Source organism: Myxocyprinus asiaticus, chromosome 42 (assembly GCF_019703515.2).
Source record: "Myxocyprinus asiaticus isolate MX2 ecotype Aquarium Trade chromosome 42, UBuf_Myxa_2, whole genome shotgun sequence".
Taxonomy (NCBI): Eukaryota; Metazoa; Chordata; class Actinopteri; order Cypriniformes; family Catostomidae; genus Myxocyprinus; species Myxocyprinus asiaticus.
This window is the reverse complement of record NC_059385.1, coordinates 20,892,593-20,918,891: the sequence shown is the minus strand read 5'-3', so window position 1 is coordinate 20,918,891 and position 26,299 is coordinate 20,892,593. Positions and strand designations below refer to the sequence as shown.

Sequence of the window (26,299 nt, the reverse complement as noted above, 5' to 3'; positions counted from 1 at the left end):
AATATTACAAGCATTCGTATGACACCACAATATAATGACAATTTAGCTTTTTGTTTTGGTTTTCTTTTTTGCAGCTGTGTAGAATTTATCAAGCATCATTCTCTTACACAATGCAATGACACATAGCCAAAGAAATTTCTATTCATGAGTACATCATTGTAAAATTTGGAGAGGACATACATTCTACCCAAGCCATATAATTTAGGACAGGTTTTATTCAGGTGGAGTGTGTAATTTGATTCAATGCGCATGGTGAAAATATTACAATAACACATTAATCTTTACACAAACTCTAACTCAGTAGCAAGAATTAGTAAACAGTCTATTTAAAAAGGAATGTGAAAACAGTACATAAAATCAAATAGTGTAAGCTAGTAGGACAGCGCCTTTAGTAAATTAGTTAAGCAACACAAAGAGCATGCTTGGAGAGCACAAAATGATAAAGACACCTTCAAATACACATAAAAAAGTACAGTGCACTGACACCAAACACTGGAATCAATGGAGGTTATACACTTTTAACATTTGATGCGGCAAAATAGAGCAACAAATCAATTACAGTCAAATCAGTGATTGAGCCACTGCATAAACAAATGGTGCTGAAGTAAATGCAATTTCTATAATAGCCAAGTTGTTTGTCATTCCAACATGTCATTGGCAATTTCTGTATCATCTTTATTGGATTAAACAAGCAACTAAGGCCAAATAAAGAAAATAAGTAACTTCGAGTACCAGCTGTAATCAGGCAAATAAAAAGTGTGCTTTACATCTTGCCAAACAGCATTTTCTTGATATCTTTCATTATAAACATAAGGGCAGATATTGGTATTTTAGGAACAAAAAAGTGCCTATGGAATCTATGAGAGTATACCTCTATAAAAATAAATGTACACTATAAACATATCACAATGAGAGAAACACAACATAAACAAAAGGACACCTGAATTGCCTTCCATGTTTCAGAACAGACACAAAATAAAAAAATGCAGATGCAAGTAAGAGCATACAGTATTTTCAGAAACACAAATCTCAGTTTGGCAGTCACATCTCCAAATGTCAGAATTCCTTAAATTTGCCGTCATGTCATGTGTAAGAATCCAGTAAATACAAAATTCAAAGTGTCTTACGTATCTATCAATAACACTCCGTTTTGAGACAAAGAACAATAAATACAGAGAATTAACAAAGGCAAAATGGGACAATTCAAGTAAACTGAGACTTGCAGCGCTTTCCCTCCTTTCCATAAAGTGACAAACATACTTGGTGGTGCCATCATGTATAATACTCGTCTATGTGATCTATATGTAAAATGTATATTATGACTAATGGGTAAGTACAGAGCTGTTAAGATCAATTCTTCAATCCGCTCAAACTGTACAGCCACCAGTAACAAGAGAGTAACAGTTCAGTAACTTAACAGCACAGTAGCTACTCCACTTTAGGAGATCTCAAGACACCTTAACACAAAGACATGGAAGTTTCTCCCAAGATCAAAGCTATTAAGTAGATTCACATCAAGTAGAAGTCACAGAGAGGATTATCCAACACTGTCATAATTCGTACAGCCCTCCCTACATCCGAGCACAATGACAGTTATCTTTTAGCACAGTAGCGTATGTCATTACAACAAAATGTAATACAAGAAAGATGCTAAACATCGAGCAGTTTGAACATGATCAATGGAAAGTGTGGTTAAGGTATGGTTTGATACCTTTGTAATTCATCTCTACTGTACAGCAATACATCTTATGCAAGAAATACGATGATTTGAAAGGCATGAATACAATGGCAACTTTATCGTGTATCAAATAACTAAGTTTGATTATATTTACACTTGTATGTTGGAAACCAAATATAAACGTCAAAAGAGAGAGAGAGAGAGAAAAAAAAAAATCACATTATTCAAAGATTGTACAACTAACGTTTGCTCTGAAACATGATATGGGTTCTCTGTATCTGATATGATACTGGCATCTGTTCAACACTCACAATGGTAAATATTCTATTTAAGAGAGACATGATAGTGTTGGAGTATATGTGGACGAATGAGACAACAGCTGCTTAACACTACACCGTTTGTCAGTATTGTTCTTCGCAGGTGACTTAGTAAATTCTAACACTTATAACTCGTTACTCTGAAATGACTGGACCAAAAGATGACTGCAATACAGCACCGACCAAGCAATAATGTAATTCTGCTGACAAAAAAGGGCACAAATACAACATTACGATTAGTGATATCAAATTGACTGATACAGATGAATAATACTGTACACTGTGAATGGATGTAAACATCGACATAAATATATTAATGATTATATATCTTACAAATCACAAACTCACTGGATTGGGGCGGCAGTTTAACAAACCTTACTTGAATGAGTCTCGTTTTTCGATGTTACCACGACAGGCCCATGTAGTGAAATCCTACTGGTGAGGGGCAAACTATTTCACCCTACACATATTACAACAGTCTTTGCTATTTACATGAGGTACATAAATAAAGTTCTTGGTTTAAAGTGTTTATAGAGTGTTGAAGTACCATAGACACTGAAACCGAGTTTGCCATTGACAGGCGTCGTTTTAACCAAGAGGTTTTTGTTGAAAGAGCACATCTGAAAAATATTAAAGTGTCGTGAAAGTTTTGTTTATAAAACCAGAGATGAATTGCTTACATTGTTATATATAAGCACTCCTTGTGAATTTAATGTGAGGCCGTAAATTGATATGTTAAAAAAAATCATACCAGCTGCTGTGTATTTGAAATGGACAACAACCCCAGTTTATCAAGTCTATTTTGTTTTTACTGAAAAGAGAACCAGCTTGCTGTATGCGGCTACTCTAAGGTTCACTCTTGTTGTAATTCGAGCTTTGTTTTGCTGAAGCTCTCGTCCCTCATTTCTCCTCAGTGCTTTGGCCCAGTCACTCTCTCTCCCCCCTCCTCGTCCTCTTCCTCATCTTCTTCCTCCCCATCTCCATGTCCTTCCTCTTCAGCTTCCTTCGGTTTGAGTGGTTCCCTCTTTATAGTGACCTGTTTAGGGTTAGCCTGGGGCCCTAAGGGTTTCTGGGGGTCATGGTTTGAGCAGCAGGGCCGGTTGTCTAGGGCAGACACTGCCAGCTGTCCTCTCTCGTGCTCTCGGCAGAACGAGGCAGGGCAGAAGTGGCAGAATGAGGTGGCGGCGCGCTGGCACACGCTGCACTGGTGCCAGGGGCATTCCCATCGCCCTGAGAAGCATAAAACAAACAAGTCAACAATTACACAACATGTTTTCGCTATGAGAGCCTAGGGATGTCGAATAGACAAGTATGATTTCGAAGGACACCTTTTTCTGTAAAATATATCAGGTAGAAGAGACATGGGGGGGGCAGCTTTTACCATATGAAAATCTAAATTAGTCCAAGAGTACTGAAAAACATTCCATTCAGAGTGTGTGGCAGAACTAGTTTCTCCAGCTAACATTTCTTCAAAAATTCCAGCATTCCACAGAAAGAGGGCCAAACAGCACGTACCGTATGGAGGTTTAGTCAGGTTGAGGCAGAGGAGATGGTAGGCCTTTGGGCAATCTTTTTTGTCACAAATGACCAGTTCTCCTCCCTCTCCACAGCAGTAGCAGAAATATTCATGGGTCTGTTTGCTCTCCGTCTTCAGTTTGCGCTTTTTCGGCTTGAGTTTAGCATTGCGCACCTTCTCTTCCCTTTCCATAACCACTGCACTCTACAGGAAGACAAATGAAGTTTGACCTAAGCATTGGACATGGACCAGTACTTAAAATTGAGCCGTTTAGTTTAACCTGGAAGGCGAATTCACCATAGCTTGCCTTTGGAACTTTCAGTGGAGAAGAATAGTGTTATAGTGCTATTCTGCTACAGTTGTTTCTGTATTAATCACAATTATCAAAAATAATGGAGTGCACCTTCAAATAGAAGTTATCTTAAAAGGACTACAGTATTGTCCAATTCATTAAGCGTGTAAACTTGCATCCTTGTGGGAATTGTAGTCCTTATTTATTCACTTTTTTAAAGCACACAATAGATTAAAAAGTTAATGATTGCTGTATGACTGGGGGTAATTCCTGTCATAGAACAAAACTTGAAAGTCTCTTCGACTAATGTTAACCCCAGACCTTATTTAACTCCATTAAAAAAAATTGTTTTAATTTTTTTAAATGCTTATCATAAAACCCATAGGAAATTCAAGCGTAAACCCACGTCAAAATTAAATATTTCTAAGCAATTTTTTGGACATTCAAATAATAGAAAAAGGATCATGAGAGTATGATATTTTAGATGTTGAGTGTGAAAGAGTTCTTGGAGATTAGTTTTTAATTTAGTTTATTTTAATTTTGCAATACATTTTTGTTGAAAAGTCAGACTTGGCATGAATTTTCATTATGAAATGTCCAATTTGAGAAACTGATATTACGTCAATGCACATAGATAGTATATTTACAATAGATTTTATTACATACATGAGCTAAATGTGCAAGAATAAAGATAAAGCCTACAGTAAGTACATCTTAGCTGATGCATTCTCCAGAGAATTTTCAATGGTACTGAAGGAAATTGTGTGTAAACACTCCATGTGCTGTGGTCTAATTCAATTAAGCTTTACCTTGGGCTTAACTCCAAGAAAACCACTGCAGTTCTCAGCTCCACAATGGCACGATGTCCTCCCGTTACCCAGACAGTCCAAGTTGTAATTAAAGGTCAGTTCTGTGTCTGAAGAAAACATGAGTGTTTCAAGATTACTCCAATTAGCTTCTAAATAAACACAGCTTACATTTTCAAGAAAGCAATGGGTATTTATGATTGCACTATCAGATTATACAACATTTTTACATTTACTGAAGAAATTGTGAGTAGTGCTTGCCTGCGCAGAATCTGCTTCCACAGTGCTAGGGTGTTCTGTGTGGTTGCCAGGGCATTGCTTTGAGGATGGTAAGGTGTTCTGTGAGGTTTTAGCATGTTGCTAAGTGGTTTTAGTGGTTACTACATTCTAGGTGGTTGCTTACTTGCCCAAGTCTCCATGATATTCTGATTCCTAGATCTGGTCTAGGGTTGTCACGATTATGAAATCTGGCTGACAATTATTTGTCAAACAAATAATTGCAATTATAATGATTAATTGTCTCTTTCAGGGCTTTCACGATTAATTGTCATAAACTGTCATATTTATTAAGGTGCATGTGCTTCGTACAAGAATTATTTTTCTTTTTCATATTTTACTTCAAATATATAAATCAAATAATAATATAAGGATCTATGATTTCCTTTTAAGGCTTTAAAAACATTTGAATGACATGAGAAATGTTTTCAGTATCAAAATATTTCTAAATGTCTCTCTTTCTGGTCTACTTTAGTTTTGGTCAATTTTACATTGTTGTTTTTGGAACAAAACATTCTATTTATTTTTTTATAAAAAAATATTATATTAAATATTTTTTTGTATTATATTATGCAATAGTAAGATATTTCTGTCCTAATATCTTCATAAAAAATGATCAAACATTTTTATTTTATTAATAAAAATTGTGATATAAATTTATTATATTACATTATGCAATAGTAAGATATTTCAGTCCTATTTCTTCACTTTCACATGCTCTTTGATTAAACACACAAGCCCTTATTTCTCATGAAGCAATACCTTTGAGATTTTGTTTCATAATTGTATCACTCCACAGAAATAGAGTAAGCATGTGTCTCCTCTGTATCACTGCGTGTCATTAAAACTGCGTGTATCAACCCCTATGACCAGTTATATTTGCCATTACACGATCGTTTAAAGTGAAGCCAGAACGCTTTGCATTCAATATCGAAGTTTATATTCGTTTGTTTATATTTTTGAGGGAGTTTCGCTCCTCCGGACAGGAGCTGATCAGGGCTGCGTTTTCCTAGGATCAACTTAAGCTTGTGATGTTTTTGGGAAACGTAGCCCTGGTTAATGTCTGCGGTGTGGCTCAATGATGCTCTGAGATCTGAGAACTGAATGATTCACAAATGGTATGGTGTTCATGGCATTGATATATTCCCTTATTTGGGCATTAAGATGTGATTGGAATTTGAAGTGTAAAATAATCGCGGTTATCTCAAATTACCGCGATCAGACGATTATTTAAAAATTGCGACAGGCCTAATCTGGTCCATTTTTTTAAAGTTAGGGTTTTGAAAAATTCCTAACTAGAAGTATGAGGAATAGTCATACAAATGCTTAATAATTATTCTCACCAGCAGCAATATCACACAAGGTGAAAAGCCCGATTCGCACGTCCCCGTTCACAGTCCACTTCTGAGTCTCACAGTTTGGACTGCAGCTGTGGTTCATAAAGCGTGACACGTTCCCTTTGGGTCCTGCATCTATCACACGGTCCTGAGGAACACAGGTGGGTGAACTTTAATACAGCTGAGATGGCATGCATTGTCGAATTGAACTGTTACAATGTAACATTCACAGTTTGAATATGAAAATGGTGGTACCTTAGTAAGTGTCAGCATGTAAAAGTTAGTCACATGGTTCTCATTGGCATTTCTTATTCGTTGCTTGCATTCCTCTGAGTCGATCAGTTCACCAACATACTCCATAACAAAATCCCCCTTCGCACAACCAAATGAAGCCCCAAGATCAGTTAAAAGGAAAAAATAATCATTTCACAACAGACAATCTGCACAGAATGAATAAAGATAAATGAATTTGGCACCACGTCTAATGCAACTGCACCAGATCTTTCACACACGTTAAATGCTAAATTTTCATTACTCATTCCAAAAATGTTTGTATACCTAATTGTTAGACATCAAAAAGGTTATGTAGCCTCCGAAAAAAGTTGAGTGCCGAAAGGTCAGACATAGTGTGCATAGTAGGCCTTACATTTTAATATTAAGTGTTTAAGAAAACTGACATGAAGTCACTATACTCACTAATTTTTTTCAAACAGATCTTTCATAACTTAACTACATGCACTGAATGTACTAATAACTTTCTGAACTCACTCAGATAGTGAATTCTCACCTTCTTGAGGTCCTGCTTGGTCTTTAGACCCCATCCTCGGCCACTGGTCTTTATCACTTCAGTGTCGGTATAGAGGCGTTTGGAGAAGCATTGGTTGTGGCAGCGGTCACCAGCGGGACAGACCTGTGGGTGGCACTCGTACTGCAGCATGCGGTTTAAGCACTGAGAGTCCTGGCTACATGGCCGCTCATCTGTGGGTTTGCAGTTGCAGCGCGGGATCTCGGACAGGTCAGCGACATGCACCTGCACCTTCCCAACTGGCTTATTGGACTGAGTTAAGGAACAAGGAAAAGTGTCAGAGCTATGGTAAATAGTGGTATTGGAAAGAAATATATTGACATATACTGCCAAATAGACCTTAGTCAGGGTAGACGCAATATTTAATTTCTTGCAACTGAAAACGAGGCTGTGAGATAAAATGTACAATGAGTTGTTAATGTTCTAAATCTAAATGTTCTAGATTGTCTAATTATCACAAAAAGTGTTTTCTGGAGTTTTTTGTCAAATGGATTTCTTTTGGTATGACGTATTTTTTTATGTTGCGTCAGCTGAACGAACGTCACAAAAATACTAAACAGTAATATGAAGGGGAAAATTTCAGTGTAGAAGGTTTGAGCTTCTACTGTACTTTGAATTGATTGTACCGCACCTTGATAAGTTTGTATGGTGGGGGTCTGCGAGAGTTGCGTTCCTGTTCGAGGGCCTCCTTAGTTTCTCGCTGTGCTTTTAGCTCCTGGAATCGTTTTGCTGCCTCCTCAAGCGCTTTACATCCATACACACACACACAAGTCAGTTTAGCTCAGAAATAAAGCCTGTGCAATATTTTCATAGTTCATACACTGCTGACTTCACATTTAATTAGGGTCACTGTTAAGACTGATCACCTTTCAAACGAAACTGAAAATTAATGAAACAGAATAAAAATTAATCTCAACCAAACTGGTTTGGTTTCTCACCTTTCTTGAAGGTCTTATTGATGCCAACTTGCCCCTCTGCAAAGTTCTTATCACTCTCAACATATGGGAAAACTCTTCCCTGGTTAATCCAGTAATAGTCATGGGATCCAAAGAAAAAGACTGGAAAGTCACCAATGTCATGCTTCAGGCTCTGGATGTTGGAGGGAACCAGGCGAGGGTTGCATATCTCAGCAGGCCACCATCTACAGGTTAATATCAGCATTAATACAATCTAAATCTATGGTCTAATTTAAAATAAATAAATAAATAAATAAATAAATAAAAAAACTGTTAAAACAATCAGTGGAGATTTTGCAGACTAAAACCCATCTTAAAGTGATAGTTCACCCATAAATGAAAAATCTCATCATTTACTCACCCTCATACCATCCAAGATGTGTATGACTTTCTTTCATCTGCTGAACACAAATGAAGATTTTTAGAAGAATATTTCAGCTCTGTAGGTCCATACAATACAAGTGAATGGGTGCCAAAATTATGAAGCTCCAAAATTCACATAAGGGCAACATAAAACTAATCCATACAACTCAATATCTTCAGACACAATATGATAGGTGTGGGTGAGAAACAGATCAATATTCAAGTCTTTTTACTATAAATTTTTCTCCCTTCTCAGTCAATCGCCACTTCACTTTCACTTTCCAATTCTTCTTCTGTTTTTGGTGATTCACATTCTTCATGCATATTGCCACTACTGGGCAGGGAGGATAATGTATGATAATAAAATGACTTAAAAATGGATCTGTCCTATCATATTGTGTCTGAACATATAGATTAAACCACTGGAGTCGTACGGATTACTTTCATGCTCCCTTTGTGGCTTTTGGTGCTTCAAAATTTTGGCATCCATTCACTTGCATTGTATGGACCTACAGAACTGAAATATTCAAAAAATCTTAATTTCTGTTCTGCAGAAGAAAGTCATACACATCTTGGATGGCATGAGGGTGAGTAAATGATGAGAGAATTTTCATTTTTGGGTGAACTATCTCTTTAAGGCTGATTCTGATCAAATCCAAATTTCCAGCCCAAAAAAAGCACTGTTGATTTTTACATTGTTGTGATTCATTCACGTACCCATACTTGTCAGAAAATGACAAATATTCTGCATCCGACTCAGTGAACAGTTTGGGTGCAACTGAAATGTTTCATTCTTTCGTGTTGTCCAGTCACATCAGACATGGTGTGAACAGGCCTTTAGTTTAGTTCAAGTCCGAGGATCAAAATTCCATATTAAATTATATGTATTCAGAAGTGGTTAGTTAAAGGAGATTTGCATACAGCACAGATAGAGTTCAACAGACGTACCTGTAGTTGCCCAGCTTGACCCAGACTATCTGCTTATAATGGGGTTTCTTGCCTGCTCGGCATTCCCCACACAGCCATGTCCCCTCCGGCATCTCCATGTTCAAACACTCGGGGTGGAACGAGGCGGGGCAGGCCTCGCAACACAACAGTCTTCCTCCTTTTTGACAAGCACACACACATAAACGCACATTCGAATACACATAGGTCCACAGTATTACCACATGCTTGTCCATTCCCACTAAAGGTGATGTTCTCCAAACCTCATCCATGAATATGTTGTCTAAGATTAGTATGTCTCAGAAATGTTCTGTAATCTTATATACTTTGCGTTTAGATTTAACATACCAATCTGGAGTTCAATTTGGCTTAAGGACATGGTTTGAAGGGTAACACCTTTCAGCATAAAGGAAGAGTTCACCCAAAAGTGAACATTTTGTTATAATTTGACTCAAAACCCATATGACTCTTTCTTTCTTATGTGGAGCACTAAAGAAAAAAATCTGATGAATATTTCAGTCTGTATTTATAATACAGTGGCAGTTGATAAGGACTCACTTTAAAGCTTAAAAAAAGTTCTAAAAAGTTTCATAAAAGTAGTCCATGCGATTTGTACATCATATTTCAAGTGTTCTGAAGGCATACAATATATTTAGAAAAACAACCCAAAATGTAAGTCATCTTTATTGAAATTCTGGTTTCACCAGAGAAACAATGCAACATGCCAGCTTCTTTCATAGCCCTCATGAATAAAGGGCATCAACATGCAACAGGCATCAAGATTTTCACTGAAAAAGTAACTGACATCAAAACCTATCATCTATAGACTTGGAATAAGATGCAGGAGTCGCATGGACTACTTTTATGATACATTTAGGTATTTTTTAAGTACTGTGTTCAGTCACTATCAACTGCCAGACTGGAATATCCAATAAAATCTTTCCCTTTGTGTGTCACATAAGAAAGAAAGATTAGTTTGGAACAACACAAGGGTGAGTAAATGACAGAATTGTCATTTTTGGGTGAACTATTCCACTATAAAATGTGCTTTTTGTGCCATGTGATTTAAGCAGCCAATAGCGAGTGATCAAAGTGGGGTACTATGGGAAGCATGCAGTGATGCACACCGACTGATTGTCCATCACCTGCTGTACACTAGCAGACACACAGAGCATGTATTTTGGATGGTGTCATTTAAAATGCTTGAGGCAAACAAGGCAAATTAGCAATGATGGTCAATAAAACAAATTACAGTAACAATGCCATCCAAAATATGTTCTTGTTTGGAGGGTGGGTGGGCATAATTGTGCACAAGCAAACACAGAAACGTGAAAGAAAGCAATCTGGAAACAAACCAAGCTATTTATGCCAAGCCAAAGCGTGTTACGGACTCATAATGGGTTACATGTCATATTATAACCTTGTTAAAAGCTGCAATGCCATTTATGACTATGTAATACCAGTTTTTTTTGTCAGCTTTAATGTTGCAATCTATACCAATGGTTCTCAACTGGGTTGCAAAAAGACAGCAGGAAAAAATAATACTAAGTATTGTAGTTGCATCTCCAATCAAACTTTAAGATTTGTTTGGCACAAATTAATCTGTCACTAGGTAGAAGTCTTCCAAACTAGCATGGTTTGTGCTGATCACAATGTGCTTTGTATTGTGATGTAGAAGCAAAGTTTGATTTAAGAACATTTTGGTTACTTTTGTGCAATAAACCAATTTGGTTCTGTGTTGGGTCACCATTTGAAGTCCAATGTTAAATCTGGGTCCTGAGGCAAAACCAGTTGAGAACCACTGATCTATACCTTTATGTTATAAATACAACAATATCCTCAAAATGTGTTGGTCAATCTGAACTAATACCAAATGCTGCTCTGATTTTCAACCACTACACTCTTCATGAAAATTCAAGATATTTATTGCTGCGTGTTATTTCAAGCCCATTATTTGCATTAGAAGCATTGTGATTGCATAAAACTGCAAGCAAAAAAATTTATAAATATACAAGTTGCAATAAAACAGCTGTGAAAGCATACAGATGGCAAACTACATAAACCAAGAAAACATGATTTTACCTTTCCCAATATTCTTTTTGGTAGCTGACGAAGAAGAAGGAATCATAGGTAATTTCATCAACTCAGCACGATTTGACTCAGTCAGAAGGTAGTGCGACTTAAAGGTATATGAACTTAATATGGTGTCAGTATGGTCGTGCACTAAAAGCCCTACACGAGACAAACAGGAAAAGTCATGAGCAATGAAACTACCCATGATTCCAGAAAAACACACATCAGGAAAAAATGACACACAATTTAATAAGTAGTCCTGAAAAGAGAACACAAAAACGCAAGTGTTGAGAGGAATACTTCAGTGCTGGAGTGGGAGCATTAAGATTTTGGTGGACAAAATGCAGGGCTCAACAATAAGAATGAGAGTGTTTGGGCCAGTTAACCGTTCTGGTCACTTGAACCATCGGGCAAGTGCTGGGTTATAACTAAATCAAACATTCGTTAGTCTTCGTTAGGTTTTCTGTTATGCATTGTTGTGAATTCTGCTGATTTAAACTCGTCATCATTGTAAAATTATCTAACTGGCCATTATAGATGAGGTTTTGTCAAAGTTTTGAGAATGATTTGTGAAAGTCTTAGAAGATTCAGTTAGAATGGGTTGAAAATTATAAATCAATCAATCAATGCTTTGCATCGTTTGGAATCATTTTCCAGCAAAAGCCTGTTTATGAATTTAGGCCCATCCTGGACCAATGTTATTATAATTAAAGAAAACGAACTAAAATAATAATAAATAAAAAAATGATCTCAAATTCATTTTTAGTTTTAGACATAATATGGTGAATATGAGCAAAGTGGGACAATTTTGGAAATGTTTCTTTTCTTGACACTTATGATCTAAACGACACATAACCTAACATTAAATCTTTGAAGAAAGCTTAGGATGTCTTCTACCTTTGTCAAAAGCAAAAATAAAGAGATATTAATTACTGGGAAGTAGAACCTTTGAAGATCCTCTGCAGCAGGGCACACTTGGTAAAGTGGGACAGAGGAAAAATTATTCTCTAGAAAATATATAAATTTGAAATAATTTCTTATATTTTCTTCTACACTTTCACATCATAAAGTTAACTTTTATTTGTTTATATGCTTAACTAGATTTACATCAAATTTCTGTCATTTTCTTTACCATTGCTTTTCCCACCAGAGTTCTACCACAGCAATCATCAATTTTAAACCTCAAAAATATAAAGGGATAGTTGACCCAAAAATTTAAACTCTTATCATTTAGTCACCCTCATGCCATCCCAGGTGTATTTCTTTCTTCAGCTGAACACAAAAGAAGATTTTTAGAAGAATAATTCAGCTCTGTATGTCCATACAATGCAAGTGAATGAGGTCTGATACTTTGAAGCTTTAAAAAGCACACAAAGGCAGCATAAAAGTAATCCATAAAACTCCAGTGGTTTAATCCATGTCTTCTGAAGAGATCTAATCTGTTTTGGGTGAGAACAGACCAAAATGTAACACTTTTTTCACTGTACATCTTGCAATTGCAGTCTACAGGAACAATCATGATTTCAAGCTCGATTACACTTACTAGTACAGTTCGCAGAGTGCTAGATGGCACTGGGAAATTGATTAATTGAGCTTGAAATCATGACTGCCAAGGAGACTGCTGATGTCAAGATTTACAGTAAAAAAGGACTTAAATATTGATCTGTTTCTCACTTACACCTATCATATCACTTCTAAACAAATGGATTTGACCACTGGCAATTTAACTCACATGTGCTTTTTGGAGCTTCAAAGTTCTGGCCCCTATTGACTATTGTGAGGACCTACAGAGCTGAGATATTCTTCTAAGAATCTTCATTTGTGTTCAGCAGAAGAAAGTAAGTCATATATATATCAAGGATAGCATGTGGGTGAGTAAATTATTAGAGAACTTAAATTTTTTGGGTGAACAATCCCTTTAATTATATACTCCCCAAAGATTAGTTCAGTAATGATTTATAATCATTTAATGAAATACATATGGATACAATGTAGATCAAGCTTAAATGTAATTTGTCACTTTGCCCGTTTTCGCCCTATATTATACATTTTGCAACATTTAAAATCCACATTAAGCATCAAAATACCACTAGATAGACATAACACAAGACTGCCCAGAGCATCGTAATGATGTTAGACTTTTTAAATTACACCAGTAAACACTCAGCTTTGGCAGCCATAAAAAATACAAAAACTAAACTAAACAACACTGAGGAAATGAAAACTAAACTTAAACTCACAGACAAACTGAGAAAACTAATGAAAACTAAACTAAATTGTAATGACAAACTGAACATAAAATGAAATAAATCCAAAACTATAACAATACTGTCCTGGACTTACATTATCGTTGTAGACCAAATATTTCCAACCATTATTGCAAATTAAAAACAAAGTATTTTTAAATTCACAATACAAAATAAATGGCTTGGTGGGGCCAGTGAAAATGTTGGCAGGGCAAGTAAAACAAATCCCTTATTGTTGAGCCCTAAAAGTAAAACTAAAAATAATATTCCAGGTTCAGTACAAGTGAAGCTCAATCGACAGCATTTGTGGGCATTATGTTAATTACCACAAAAATTCATTTAGACTCATCCCTCCTTTAAAAATAAAATAAAAATAAAATCTGGGTTAGGGCTAGTATGTTAAAGTACTCATTTTTTCAAAAGTATAGCCACAAGATGTAAACAATAAGCATGTAAACATAATTAGTGCTATAAAATCACTTACAAACCTTTTTTGTGTAAAGTTGTAGCCAATTTTAAAACTTTGTTGCAATGTAATGTCACTGTAAAAAATAATTGTAAAATTATGATTTAAACAACTTTACAGCTCAAATAATCCACGAGTTGTAAAATAAGAATTAATGTACGTGCTTTTATAAAATTATAAGCTTTACATTTCTGCCTTTAAACCCTCCAAAAATTGGCCACATTCACTTCCACTATAAGTGTCTCACTGTAACCTCAATTTTAGCTTTTTTGTTTTTTTTAAGAGATGAGTTAAAAAAATTTTTTGAGGTATTCAACATTATGCCACAAATGCTGTCGATTGTGTTTAACTTGTACTGAACCCGGAATATTCCTTAAATAAAAAGAATAAACAAACAGCAATTGTGTCACATCCAACTTGCCAAATGCTTTGTGTTTTATGGCCAAATGTTAATGACAAATGTCGCTATGACAAACATCAGTCATAAATGTGATGTGAAGCTGCTCCCAATGCCAACACGGATTATCCAAATTACTGAAGACAACAGAGATGGTTAAAGAAATTACATATAATTACCAACTAGTTAATGAAGTAATAAGTGGGGAAAGATATCTCGTCTAAAAGAGTGGGAAGGTTTCTAAAAATGTCTAAACTTAATGGTGCAATCAGTCATTTAAACACGTGTCTAAATTATAATAAAAAAAGTAACCAACGATGACTGAAATTTAAGGATGCACAATATATATTGGTATTGGCCAATAGTTTATTATAATTATATGTTTTTTTCACTATTGGTCAGATTACTTATGGTCAATTTCAGATATTGGAAGCAGATAATGATATACTACCCGATTTCACTTGAATAAGTAAAGGTACATATTTATAATACTATCCATCATACCAGTTGTCAGACCAAACTTAAAAAATAATGCACTGGTCAATTTTTTAATCAGTGCATCCCTACTAAAAATTACAACTTGCATAAATAAATAAACAAAAGTTATGTACTTCATCTTTTTATATGTGTATTCAATAGTTATTTTAAATGTCTTACAAAGTATGACGAGAGTACAAAATTTCTTCTGAAATCTAAATTCAAATTAAAGCAGATTCTGAATCAATCTCAGTCCCTCCCCAGAAGAATCACAGACAATTAGTAATCAAATTAATTAGTAGAACACAAACATGATCTGATGGTGTACAAACACAGAGTGCATCTAAAAGAAAAGAATTAGATGAAAAGAAGGTCAGAGGTCACGTTCTACTCTTAGAAGGAACACTGACATCGGCAAAGACGACAGACTAGAGAACATTAAAATACTCATGTGTTATGAAAACTATTGAGAGTTACATGTACATTTAGACAAGAACTCATCATGCGTTTAACACACGTAAATGCCATTAAAGTAGGGGACATGTAATCATATTAAACTAATCATCTGAAAAGTTATCAAATTTACTGTTATGCAAGGTATCAAAAACGTAAAGCCAAACGTACCTCGGGCACAGATGAAACACCAGCCTACGTTCACAGGTGAGGAGAAGTGTCCGTTCTTCCGGGAACTGGAGTGATTGCTACATATGATGATGTGAGGTGTTATCAACACACTGCCAGCCGCCACACAGCTGTCTCCTGTGTGGAATGCCATCGGACACCGAATACAACGCATCATGCGACCTATGTGGGGAAAATACAATGTTCTTGACTTCTAACTAGGGTTGGGTAGAAAGAACCGGTTCTTGTGCCATTTCCATTTCTCAAAAAATACTGGAACTGTAGGACTCTCATGATGTTTGGTACCGTTAACCGTTCTTTAACACCAGCATTTTCTGCCGATGCGGATGGAACACCGTCCTAAAATATTCTGGCGGTGCACCGCTACTAAATCCACAGTGTCACGGTAAAAGATATCATGTTTCAGCTGAGCTGTGCGCTTGCAGTGTGAATTGATTTGTGATGAAGAGAGAAAGACTGTCACATTAATATAATAAACAAACAAAAAAACGTTTTCTATTCTGTTGCCCTCGCAACAACAAACATACAGCTTGACCAGTGTAGTAATTTTCAAAAGTGTAGTAAGAATCGTTTGATAACTAGTCATAGTTAAGTACAATGGGAATCAGAACTAGAATAGTCTGTGGTGTACCTTTGCTAGCTTTGAGAAGGTCCTTGTCAAGACAGCATGTGGCACAACTGTGCTGGGGGCAGCGGAGACCTCTATTATCTGTGGTGCCAGGATGCTTACGGGCACATGCATCATGGTAGAAGCGGCCACATCCATTTACAGAGCACCGCTTCACATCACCTCCTGTGACCTTGCAGGAAAAGCAAGGGTGGGAACCTGGAAAAAGTGTGGGAGATAAGACAGTTAGAAAAGAAAATTATATTATATAATATTAGTTTTTGAAAAAAAAAAAAAAAAAAAAAAATCAATGCATCTCTATGAGCCAGAAATGCCGTACTGCAATGATACCTTATTTTTTTAACTGTTAATTGTTATTTTGTCTGAATTAAAAATCAATTGTCAAACAATTAATTCAGCAATCCAAACTTTTTCAGAGAACTACAAAAACATTTTTTAAATAAAATCGGCATTGGACAAGTACAATATTTTATATTTCTCATTAAATCACAATACATTTGTGTGAACAAGTCTTAAGTTTCAGAGTTAATTTTTAACCATTTATTGCCACAATAGTGATATAGGGTTGCTCACCTGTCTTACACTCATTACACATGAGTTCCCCCTCTTTGCCACTGTTGGATCCCATACACTCTGGGTGAAACAGCCTGTTACACTCCCCTTCACAGCTCACCAACGAATCCCCGAAAGTTTCACAGATCTAAAAAGATCGTAGAATAGCTTTAACAGATTCTAATTACTCCTGAGATGACAAACGTAAATAATAAAAATGACAGACATTACATCTAGCTTCTACATCTTCTATTGTACATTTCTGTGGCTGTAGATCTGTTGCAACTTCTAATATCTGATAAGTTGCTTCTGTAGGCAGCATTTTATAGTATCATAGGTGCACTTCCAATGCGAAGGCTGTTCCAAAAGATAGGTAGATACATAATGCTACTTTCAAAGATACATAGTTTTGGCCAAAATCTAAGACAGCTTCACATATATCATTCATGGACAAGGTAATCCCAGAATGTGTTTCGATGAACTCAATGAAAAAAAAAAAAATCATCCAAGCTGAAGGATGAAAAAAAGAGTCAAGATAAATGCTGAAATTAAAGTCAAAATGCAATAGTGTAATGTATAAAAATTGTTCCATCTAACTAAAATTTACTATTTCAGCAACAGTTTGTGCATGTTATGTGCTGTGCTTTTTAGAGTATTGCGTTGTTATCTTAGCAATGCATACTAATGCTGAAAAAACATTTCCATCTAATTAAAATGGCCTTTTTCACCTAATATTTGTGCGTTTCACGTATTGGACTTTTTAAGAGTATCATGTTGTTAGCTTAGAAACATATGCTGACGTCAAAGATGAATCAACTAGGCATCTCTCATGTTATTATTTATCAATAAAACACAGTTTTTCAATCGTGTGATGTCATCTTTATATCATAGTGTTGTCTGAAGGTATACAACTGAATTGTGATATCGGGATACTGCAACAAATCTTTAAATAACATCTGTAATGTATTTCAGGTAATATCACAGCACAGGGCAGTAACATTACATCTAGAGCTCACATGACAGACTGTATCCTTTTTTGAGGAACTTCCTCCCTGACGGGATAGGCTGGAGTCCACTGACTGGGCATCAGATCCATCAGCATCTACCGTAGCAGGACTGTCCGATCGCTTCCCGAAGCCAGTCTGCAATGGATGCAAAAACTTGACTTTAGAGGGAGAGCTCACAAGCCATTTGGCTACCAAAAACTGCTTTTCAAATACACAAGTTTGCAACAATTCTGTAAACTTAAGTGTTTAATTTCTCATGTCAGGTGTTAAAAATCAAAAAGGTGTTTTCAGAGTGCAATCTGACCTGAGGGTCATTGAGGCCTCTGGAGTCTGAGTCAGATGTGTCTCTGTACAGGGAACAGGCCATCTCCACATCGGTAGATGCTCTGCTGCGTTTCTTTAGTGGTTTACACGAGTCTGAGATCTCACTGGCTCCTGCAGGATGGAAGGGGCATCAATAGTGAGACAAGATCCAAAAGTCTAATATAGATTACTGATTGAAAATATAACCAAAAAAAAAAAAAAAAAACACATTGTATTTAAGAATGCCATTTAAATAAATGTAAAATTCATCCTGCGAATAAAGATCTGAAGTTCCCTAAAAAAGTCTTGAGCACCTTTTTGCGACCCTGTTTTGAAATCCATTTGAGGTGCTGTTTCCGCCTGCGGAGAAACACAATCTGGTCAGCTGCATGACTGTCAAAAATGTTCCTCTTTTGCGTCACATCATAATTTGATCCAAATGCCACAGTCAGAAAGACTTGTCATGTGTAAATATCTTTCAATACAGACTGTAGGGGTGGGCGATTATTTCACGATACGAGTAATTTTATATCACGATAAAGATATATATCACAAGATTTTTCAGGAAAATTGATCAAAATGGGTTTAAATATTAAATACCCATATTGTTATGCCTATTTTTGGATAATCCAGAAAGTGAATTAAATACGTTATAAATGAAAACGACTTACTTTAAGACTATATAATTTAATTTGGTGCGTGACAAACATAGTCAAAGTAAAAAAAATAAAATAAAAAAATAAAAATAAAAAACACAGCTTTATTTTACATCAACCTTACCATAATGCTAAGGCAAACATGGCCGGTTTGTTTCCTAATATCAAACATCATTTTAACAGAATTTAAAGAAATTAGAACAGAAATTAATTTGGCCGCCTGAAATTCCGCTTGGCCGTCCGGACCCATGGATATTAATATACTCTCTAACAACTGACACTTTATATCGTCACTATGATATATAACATCATATCGCCCAGCACTAACAGACTGCATGTATGAGAAATTGCCAAGAAAAGTGTGTACATTTCTACACAACCAAACAGAATTGCAAAATTAAACATTGTTTTCAAACAGCTTTCACTTCTGCTGTTGATTGAACAAAATGATAGTCCTGCCTCAAACTCACGCCACTGGTTTTTGTTTAATGATTAGAGCAATATGTATAGTGCCACAGAGATACACTTATCAACCTAGGAATGTCTTAATTATAATTGTCTCTGCATATAAAGCTAGGATAGGAGAAAATATTTTAACAGAGAAAATTACACACTTCAGCTTTAATGTCATAAATATTCTTATTGTCACTGAGAAAAAGAAGAAATATGACATTGAGAAAGAGCCAAAGATTTTGTTGGATACATCACCGTTTAATAGCAGATACTGGGAAATATTTGGTTGTGTGCTGTACCTGTTCTTTCTTCACTTTCTTTTTTGGCACTGGTTCCACACTTTTCTCAGACTCAGAACGGCTTCGCACAGATCTACGCTGCTGTTTTCTCTCTAGAGGCTCTGCACGTCATGCACACACAGGACACAAACACACACACACGCTTTGTAAATCACTCAATCCTACTAGTAACAATATCAAAGTGTGAAATTAGCTTGCAACCACCATCCATGCTCAAGAGACCAGAATATGTTGTGTTTCAGATGCATGGTGTGTTGATGTGTGACCATCAGGCTTCTTCACTAATGTAATAAGCAAGTTTTTCATAGTCAACAACAGTGTTAATCTCATAAAAAAAAAAAAACAACTTTGCCAACGATAATGAAGATGGGACAAAAAAAACTTATCATGATGACAAAAAGAATGCATGGCTTTTACAGTTAGATCATAACCAAACCAGTACTAACCAGCATGACCCAGTCTGAGTCAGCACAGAAATTCATGCTGGTCTTTTCAGCAGCGAATTCACAGGTCAAGTTTGTCATAAACTGTGATTTGTGACTGAAATGAGTAGAGCCATTTTCAGTTATATAGATCAGACTAATACCACCAAACCAAGGACGCAATCAAATATGCATACTGAATGCATAATATGCATCTTTCACTGTAAAATTTAGTTTTTCCTTGAGTTGGTCAGAACTCATCCATTTGTGTGCAAGTACCTGAGGACTGCTCTTTCGACAATGCATGCTCTGCGCTCTCCTGGTCACTCCAGCCTAAGGGAGATACAGCTCGTTCCTCTTCACTGGAACCTGTCTCGGCCTCAGCCTTATCACTGGAGCCCTTTGTTGGATAGATTGAGAAACATTGGCTGTTTGCACCCAATAGTCTGGTGGAGCCAGACAAAATGGGGAAAAAAAACTACCAACAGCTACCTGGCAGGAAATGTGCAAATTCATCTCGAACAGCATGCATGAGTGACAACAGAGCTCTGTTGAATTGTTTTTTTACTTTCTAAAGTAGTAGGCTATAAGAGCTCTGCATGTAAATTAACACAACTAATTGTTTGATACTGGATTAGTAGGCTAATGTTTTAAAAGGCATTTGGTGATGTTAACTATCTAATTAACTGTGAGTTCACAAATGCTGTCTTAGTTAATAATAATGTTATCATAGTTAATAGCTAGTTAACACTCTGGCATGAATGCAAATAGTACTTTAATCTTTACACTGGGGTTTAAATGCATTTATGCTAATGTAATAAATTTTATTAGAATACAACATTACTTATTGCACAGTGATAAGTCTCTTTTGAAGGAACTAATATAACATTTGACATTTTTTTGGTGATAATGATCAACGCAGCCATAATGTTACTTGCAACGAGAACGATGCAGTGGGTCAAAACTAAATTGTACCATTACAGTCAATGAAGCTTTCTAAACTTGAAGTGTTTGTTGAGGCATGATACGCCTTAAGTTGACAGACATTCCATTTCTATTTCTGTCACACTGCAGAGCTACTCCAGCCATTTGTCATAAATGTATTTGTTATATTTAAATAACTTATTATACCAGCTAAGGCAAACCCAAAGTGTGATGTTTTGGTCTCTGATCTATTATCCATCTCTTTCTAACCATTATGTATAGGCAAAACTAACATTTCTTTCAGTTTGATCATTTTGACAAATAGTTGTAGAACTCTTGAAAAGGTCAAAGAACGTTAACAAAGAATTTTCAATAAGAATTAAACAAATGAATGTTACCTCTGGTGACTGAACACGATCACCAAGCCTCTCCTCACTTTCTACTTTTTTAGGCAGGTCAACCTTTTGCTTCGGGAGCTGCCAGTCGCATTTGATGATCTCTACGTTAAGTTTCTTCATAGTAATGGAGAGTGGGAGAAGCTTGCGAGCTGCGGCGGTCTTCCAGGGTGTCCTAATTGGAGGTGGGGAGGGTTGCTGGGGTTGGGGGTCTGGTTCTGGGGAGCTTTGGGGTTGTTTTTTGTGACAATGGTCCATATCGTCCTCTTCCTCATTGGGAGATGGTGGTTCCCCACCACTATTGATGCTGCACTGTCTCCGTGGCTGTTGCCGACGAGGTGGGAGCTCCTCTTTTGCTCCGGCACTGCCTTTAGAACGTCTCTGTTTACGTTCTGGACGGGTTTTGCCAGTTGCCCTAGGTGAGGTCACAGTGTCAGCAGTCTCAACACTGGGTTCCTTGTCAATGTAGATGAAGGTGTAGTTCTCATTGCGTTCTTCTCGTGTCATCAGCAAGGCTGCCTCCGCATGGCCCATGCCAACTTCCCACTGGGCACGCTCCTTTTGAGACTGAGGCTTAAGTAGCTATAAATTAAGTAAACCACAGAATAAGTACTTACAAATGACAATAGAAAAGTGGTCACCAAAAGGATAACATTTTTGGAGAAAACCTTCAAAATAGATATAGAAGCCAGCCATACCTTTTGTCTCTCTGTTGGGTTAGTTGTCTTCCGGAGTGTCTCTGCTTGCAACTCATCAAACTGACTCTCACCTTGGTACACCCTGGTTCTTTTCTCATGGATCCAGGCCCTCTCAGGAACACTCCCAAAGAATTGCACATGGTATTCCCTGTTACCTACCAGGAACCATGGAAGCAAGGCTTAGAAAATGCACTAGTACAATTAAAGCATCTGTACTTGTTGCAGTAGATGGTTTACCTCTTGTATTGATGCGTGTGTGAACTTTTGACTGAGGGTCTGATGATACCATGCAAGGCCACCAAGGATAAGTTCCAACCTTAGCCCACACCAGGTCACCAATCTCATACTTTTGACAAAAGCCAGTGCTAGTGATGACTGAAGGACAGTGCTTTTCATTCTAAAAATAAAGAATTGATAATACAAGTGTTATGACGGTCTTAAGAGCAGAGCAGAATCTATAAAAAAAACTCTTGAGAAGCAACAGCATATTGTATATGTTGCAATCGTATTGCCCAAAAGATCTTCTTCAGAAGCGGAAATTAGCATATATATGGCAAGAATATGAAACAAAGCAGAGGAACTCACTCGCTGTTCCTTAGATTCTTCTTTGGGGCTTACTTCAGTAGGTTGTTCTTCTCTGAATACAACATGACATTCGCTGGGCTGTGTAGAGCTATGGACTATCCCAGACCTTTCCTCCACACCTCTGCATGGCTGCTGGCTCTCCTGTTCTTTTATAATACTATGTCTGCTTCTACTTTTCCTCTTCTCCTTTTTCTGTTCATGTCTTCTTCTGGAAGCCTCACCAGCCTGAACTTCTTGCAGCAGGTCCCCGCACAATGATGACTCGAACAGTTCCCTGCCGTTCTGGTACGTCTTAATGATCTTTATCTTGATCTCGGGGGAGCTGGTCTTTTTGGGAGTGGTGGTGGCTTGTGTGATGGGGTTGGAGACGGTGCTGTCTTGAGGTGACAGGAGAGGAGGAGAAGAAGGCAGGAGCAAGGGAGGGGGTGGTGGTAAGACTGGAGGCATAATGTGGGAAGCAGGAGGCGGGTGATGGTGGTGAGGTAACAGCGGTGAGTTGTGCGGGTGGAGATGGTGAGGATTATGGGGCTGGTGGTGATGGTGGGTATGTGTTGGAGGTGAGATATGGGTCAGAGGCTTCTCCTGGACCACCGGTGGTCTCAATACCGTGCCCTCACCAAGCAGCAAACCATGATCCCCATAGTTTCGAATAGCTCCATATCCATTAGCTGAGCCATTGGGGAACTGAGAGTACAAGGCAAATTTAGCCTGTTGCTCATAAGTACCTACGCCTGCCGGGTAACCGTTTGTAATAACTGGGAGGTCTTCAGCAGGGTAGGAAAAGCCTGACTCCAAGGGGGAGTCATAGTTTTGCTGTCCTCCATCATCTCCTGGGTCACTGATAGCTTCATAGACATCGTCCTGTCTGATGTTGGCTGAGTCAATAAGCTGAGGGGGTTGCTGAATTGTGTTTCCCATGATCCCTTGCATGAAAGAGAAGGAGAAATCCATTGTTCTGCTCCAGCATCCTTAAGTTTCCCTTTTTCTTACAGGGCCTGCTGAGATATTGAGGAGACACAAAAAAATATTTTTATGGCACAAAGTCTTGCCTTATGAAAAATGTCACTGTAACGTACTGCGTTTGTGAAATTTAGCTCCACACACAAATATGTTTAGTAACTAGTAAACTAGTTTAATAACATCATTCATATTAAAAAAAAGTTTGTGACTGTATTTGGCTGCTACTGTACTGCAGTTTCCTTCGCTGTGGAGTAAAGAAAGTTTACTCTAAGTTTCACACAGACTTCTCCAGAATCATGAGAGGGCACTGACAAACATTATTTAGATTACAATCATATAGCCTTGCCATATTGCTATTTTCCCCCAATAAAACGAGTAAAGTGGAAATTTGTCAACAAGGCATTCTGCGATTTAGTCTAGATACATAACATAAAACCATCTTTCTGATTGATTTGAGAGTCCTCAAATACACCCTTTACCCGTAAAATTAGAAGTACACTACAAAGATAACCGCTAATCCACTTGACTAACACATTAATACGTATTTACCATACAAAAGTGTTTATTTGGTCTATTTTGATTGTTTTGTCTGCCTAGTAAGAAAATATTAAAACAACGCATTGAAAATACACTGTTGAACTTTCATGCAACACTTCAAAGTTACATCACACAACGCCACAGAACAGCAAATTGCTGTTTCTAAATCAACTAAACAGTTATATAGTTTTATGTCAAAGAAACACAAACCTGCAATGAGCAGCAGCTGGCTAACATTAGCCTGCTAGCCCTTTCTGGATTGCCAAACAAACCCGAAATAAACATGTTGTTTGTATTTAGCTTAATATAAATGTTATATGGGTCACACATTAAGGAAATTAATCCCTAGTATACTAAAACGGATCTTGTTCTCCAAACAGCCTTGTAAAATGTAAAGCGGACCACGAAATGTCGCTGCAGTCAATGAAAGGCGGCGTTAGCGGATGTGCTAATGTGGGTATATGTGGGAACATTAACACACGCACTCTCATTGCTTATCATCAGAGAATTTATCAAACACACGTTCTGATTCAAAATGGAATATTTCTTGGCCAAAAAAAATTGTACCATGAGGTGAACCTTTGGAAAATTAATAAGTGAATGCGAACACGCCAACATGGCTGCCCGTGCCCCTTTAAATCAAATTGGCCAGATTACATTTCCATCCGCCGCTACCTCGAGGAAAAGGTGTGATGAAAACCTTTGCTTTATTATCACCAAAAACACAAGAGCACATGCAGCGGGTGTTTGCTTTTTAATGCAGAATTATCAAAAGAAGCAGCGGTATAAATAAAAGCGTCTGTACCTTCAGCGTGTTCCATTCTAAACAAATACACCAAATAAATTGGAATCCTCGTGCAGTTATCATAAATACATGAACACACAAAGACTTATGAATCCACGTTTCTTAGATCTCATCCGTTGTGTGAAAGAAAATGGGGCTAGATCAGTCAGTTATCGATTCCCATGATAGGATTCGTGGCTGTGGAATCGGGAGAGGCCCCGTTTTTTGCGGGATGCTCCTGCAGACCTAGGGAAATTTGCCTCCCATTTATTTTATTATAGCCGTCTCCCTCCCTCTAGCTGTAACAAAAGCCCTCACTGCTTAAGGCCTGTGTCTCAGCGCCAAAACAAAATCTCATCCATTGGCATGATATGTTGGACATGTTGGGACGAGTATTTTTTTCCCCCCTCACCTGATTACATCAAAAACAAAATCGTTACAGTGAGAGAAATATAATTGCTAGACAACTAAACATGTGATATACTGTATGTGTTACAAGGTACAACCAATCATACAGACTGTTATAGCATGCCTGTTATAGGAGTTAAATTGTGTGTGGTCTAATATAAAAGGGTATGCATGTATGTGTGTGTGTGTGTGTGTGTGTGTGTGTGTGTGTGTATATATATATATATATATATATATATATATATATATATATATATATATATAAATTGCTAATCGTTGTTGTGCTGCGCAGCTGTCTAAATTGTTTTCTAAAACATATAAAAAGCTATTTGTATGGTATTATTGCATTTTAGATTAACCAGCACATCAATATAGACTATTATATAAAAATAATGAAATGGTCATGAACACGTAAAATGCGTCCAATTTCATTTGTATTCCCCAATGTGCATTTGTTTGAGTTTGGTGATAAGTGAAATTATGGGATTAGAGAATAAACCCTAGAGATAGGTCTATCTAAAAACAGAATATAAATAAAAATTATAAACTAGATATTTTAGGATTATGAATTAGTACGTTTAGGCCCAGTACTAACACATCCTTAATTATACACTTAAGGCTATGTGATTTATTTATTAAAGATGACCTGTAATAATAATACCTACCGGTATAACAAACTCTGTTAAATAGGTTGGAAAAATGCAACAAAACTTTGAGCTCAGTTAATTATCTCGTAAACGTTTGTTCACTTAAAAATGGAAATTCTCATATATCATTTACTCACCCTCATGCCATCCCAGATGTGTATGACTTTCTTTCTTCTGCTGAATACAAGCGAAGATTTTTAGAAGAATATTTGAGCTCTGTAAGTCCATACAATGCAAGTAAATTGTGGACAGAATTTTGAACCTCCAAAAGCACATAAATGCAGCATAAAAGTAAACCATACAACTCCAGTGGTTAAATCAATGTCTTCAGAAGTGATATGATAGGTGTGGGTGAGAAACAGATCAATATTTAAGTCCTTTTTTTTTACTGTAAATCTTCACCTTCGACCAGTCCTGTTTAGTAGGAGGCGCTATGTGAATGTGAATCA

General features: G+C 36.9%; 1 protein-coding gene across 4 annotated transcripts; it reads right to left on the bottom strand.

Annotated features, from left to right (window-relative positions):
- Positions 1–197: 197 nt before the first annotated feature.
- Positions 198–25,112, bottom strand: LOC127432704 (histone-lysine N-methyltransferase NSD3-like). 4 transcript variants are annotated; one of them, XM_051684057.1, is made up of 23 exons: positions 24,817–25,112; positions 22,515–23,512; positions 22,167–22,326; positions 21,930–22,084; positions 21,235–21,813; positions 20,192–20,312; positions 19,491–19,591; positions 18,397–18,442; positions 18,084–18,214; positions 17,789–17,914; positions 16,794–16,920; positions 16,224–16,418; positions 15,575–15,754; positions 11,374–11,523; positions 9,295–9,451; positions 7,966–8,168; positions 7,659–7,771; positions 7,010–7,279; positions 6,478–6,594; positions 6,229–6,370; positions 4,613–4,719; positions 3,511–3,715; positions 198–3,225 (listed from the first exon to the last, which is right to left on the bottom strand). In XM_051684057.1, exons 2-23 carry the CDS (start codon positions 23,463–23,465, stop codon positions 2,906–2,908), a joined length of 4,656 nt encoding a protein of 1,551 aa, XP_051540017.1. In that variant the 5' UTR covers positions 23,466–23,512; positions 24,817–25,112; the 3' UTR covers positions 198–2,905. The 4 variants fall into 4 exon arrangements, with proteins under 4 accessions (XP_051540017.1, XP_051540016.1, XP_051540019.1 ...); XM_051684056.1 differs by lacking the exon at positions 24,817–25,112 and adding an exon at positions 24,222–24,767; XM_051684059.1 differs by lacking the exon at positions 24,817–25,112 and adding an exon at positions 24,222–24,767 and having other exon boundaries at positions 11,374–11,397.
- Positions 25,113–26,299: the final 1,187 nt, after the last annotated feature.

Excerpts from the sequence above, each read along its gene's own strand:
- LOC127432704 (XM_051684057.1), bottom strand. The coding sequence starts at position 23,465 with ATGGATTTCTCCTTCTCTTTCATGCAAGGGATCATGGGAAACACAATT. Across the intron at positions 22,085-22,166 it reads CACACGCATCAATACAAGAG|GTAACAGGGAATACCATGTG; the intron begins GTAAACCATCTA and ends GGTTCCTGGTAG. Across the intron at positions 11,524-15,574 it reads GTGTTTCATCTGTGCCCGAG|GGCTTTTAGTGCACGACCAT; the intron begins GTACGTTTGGCT and ends TGTCTCGTGTAG.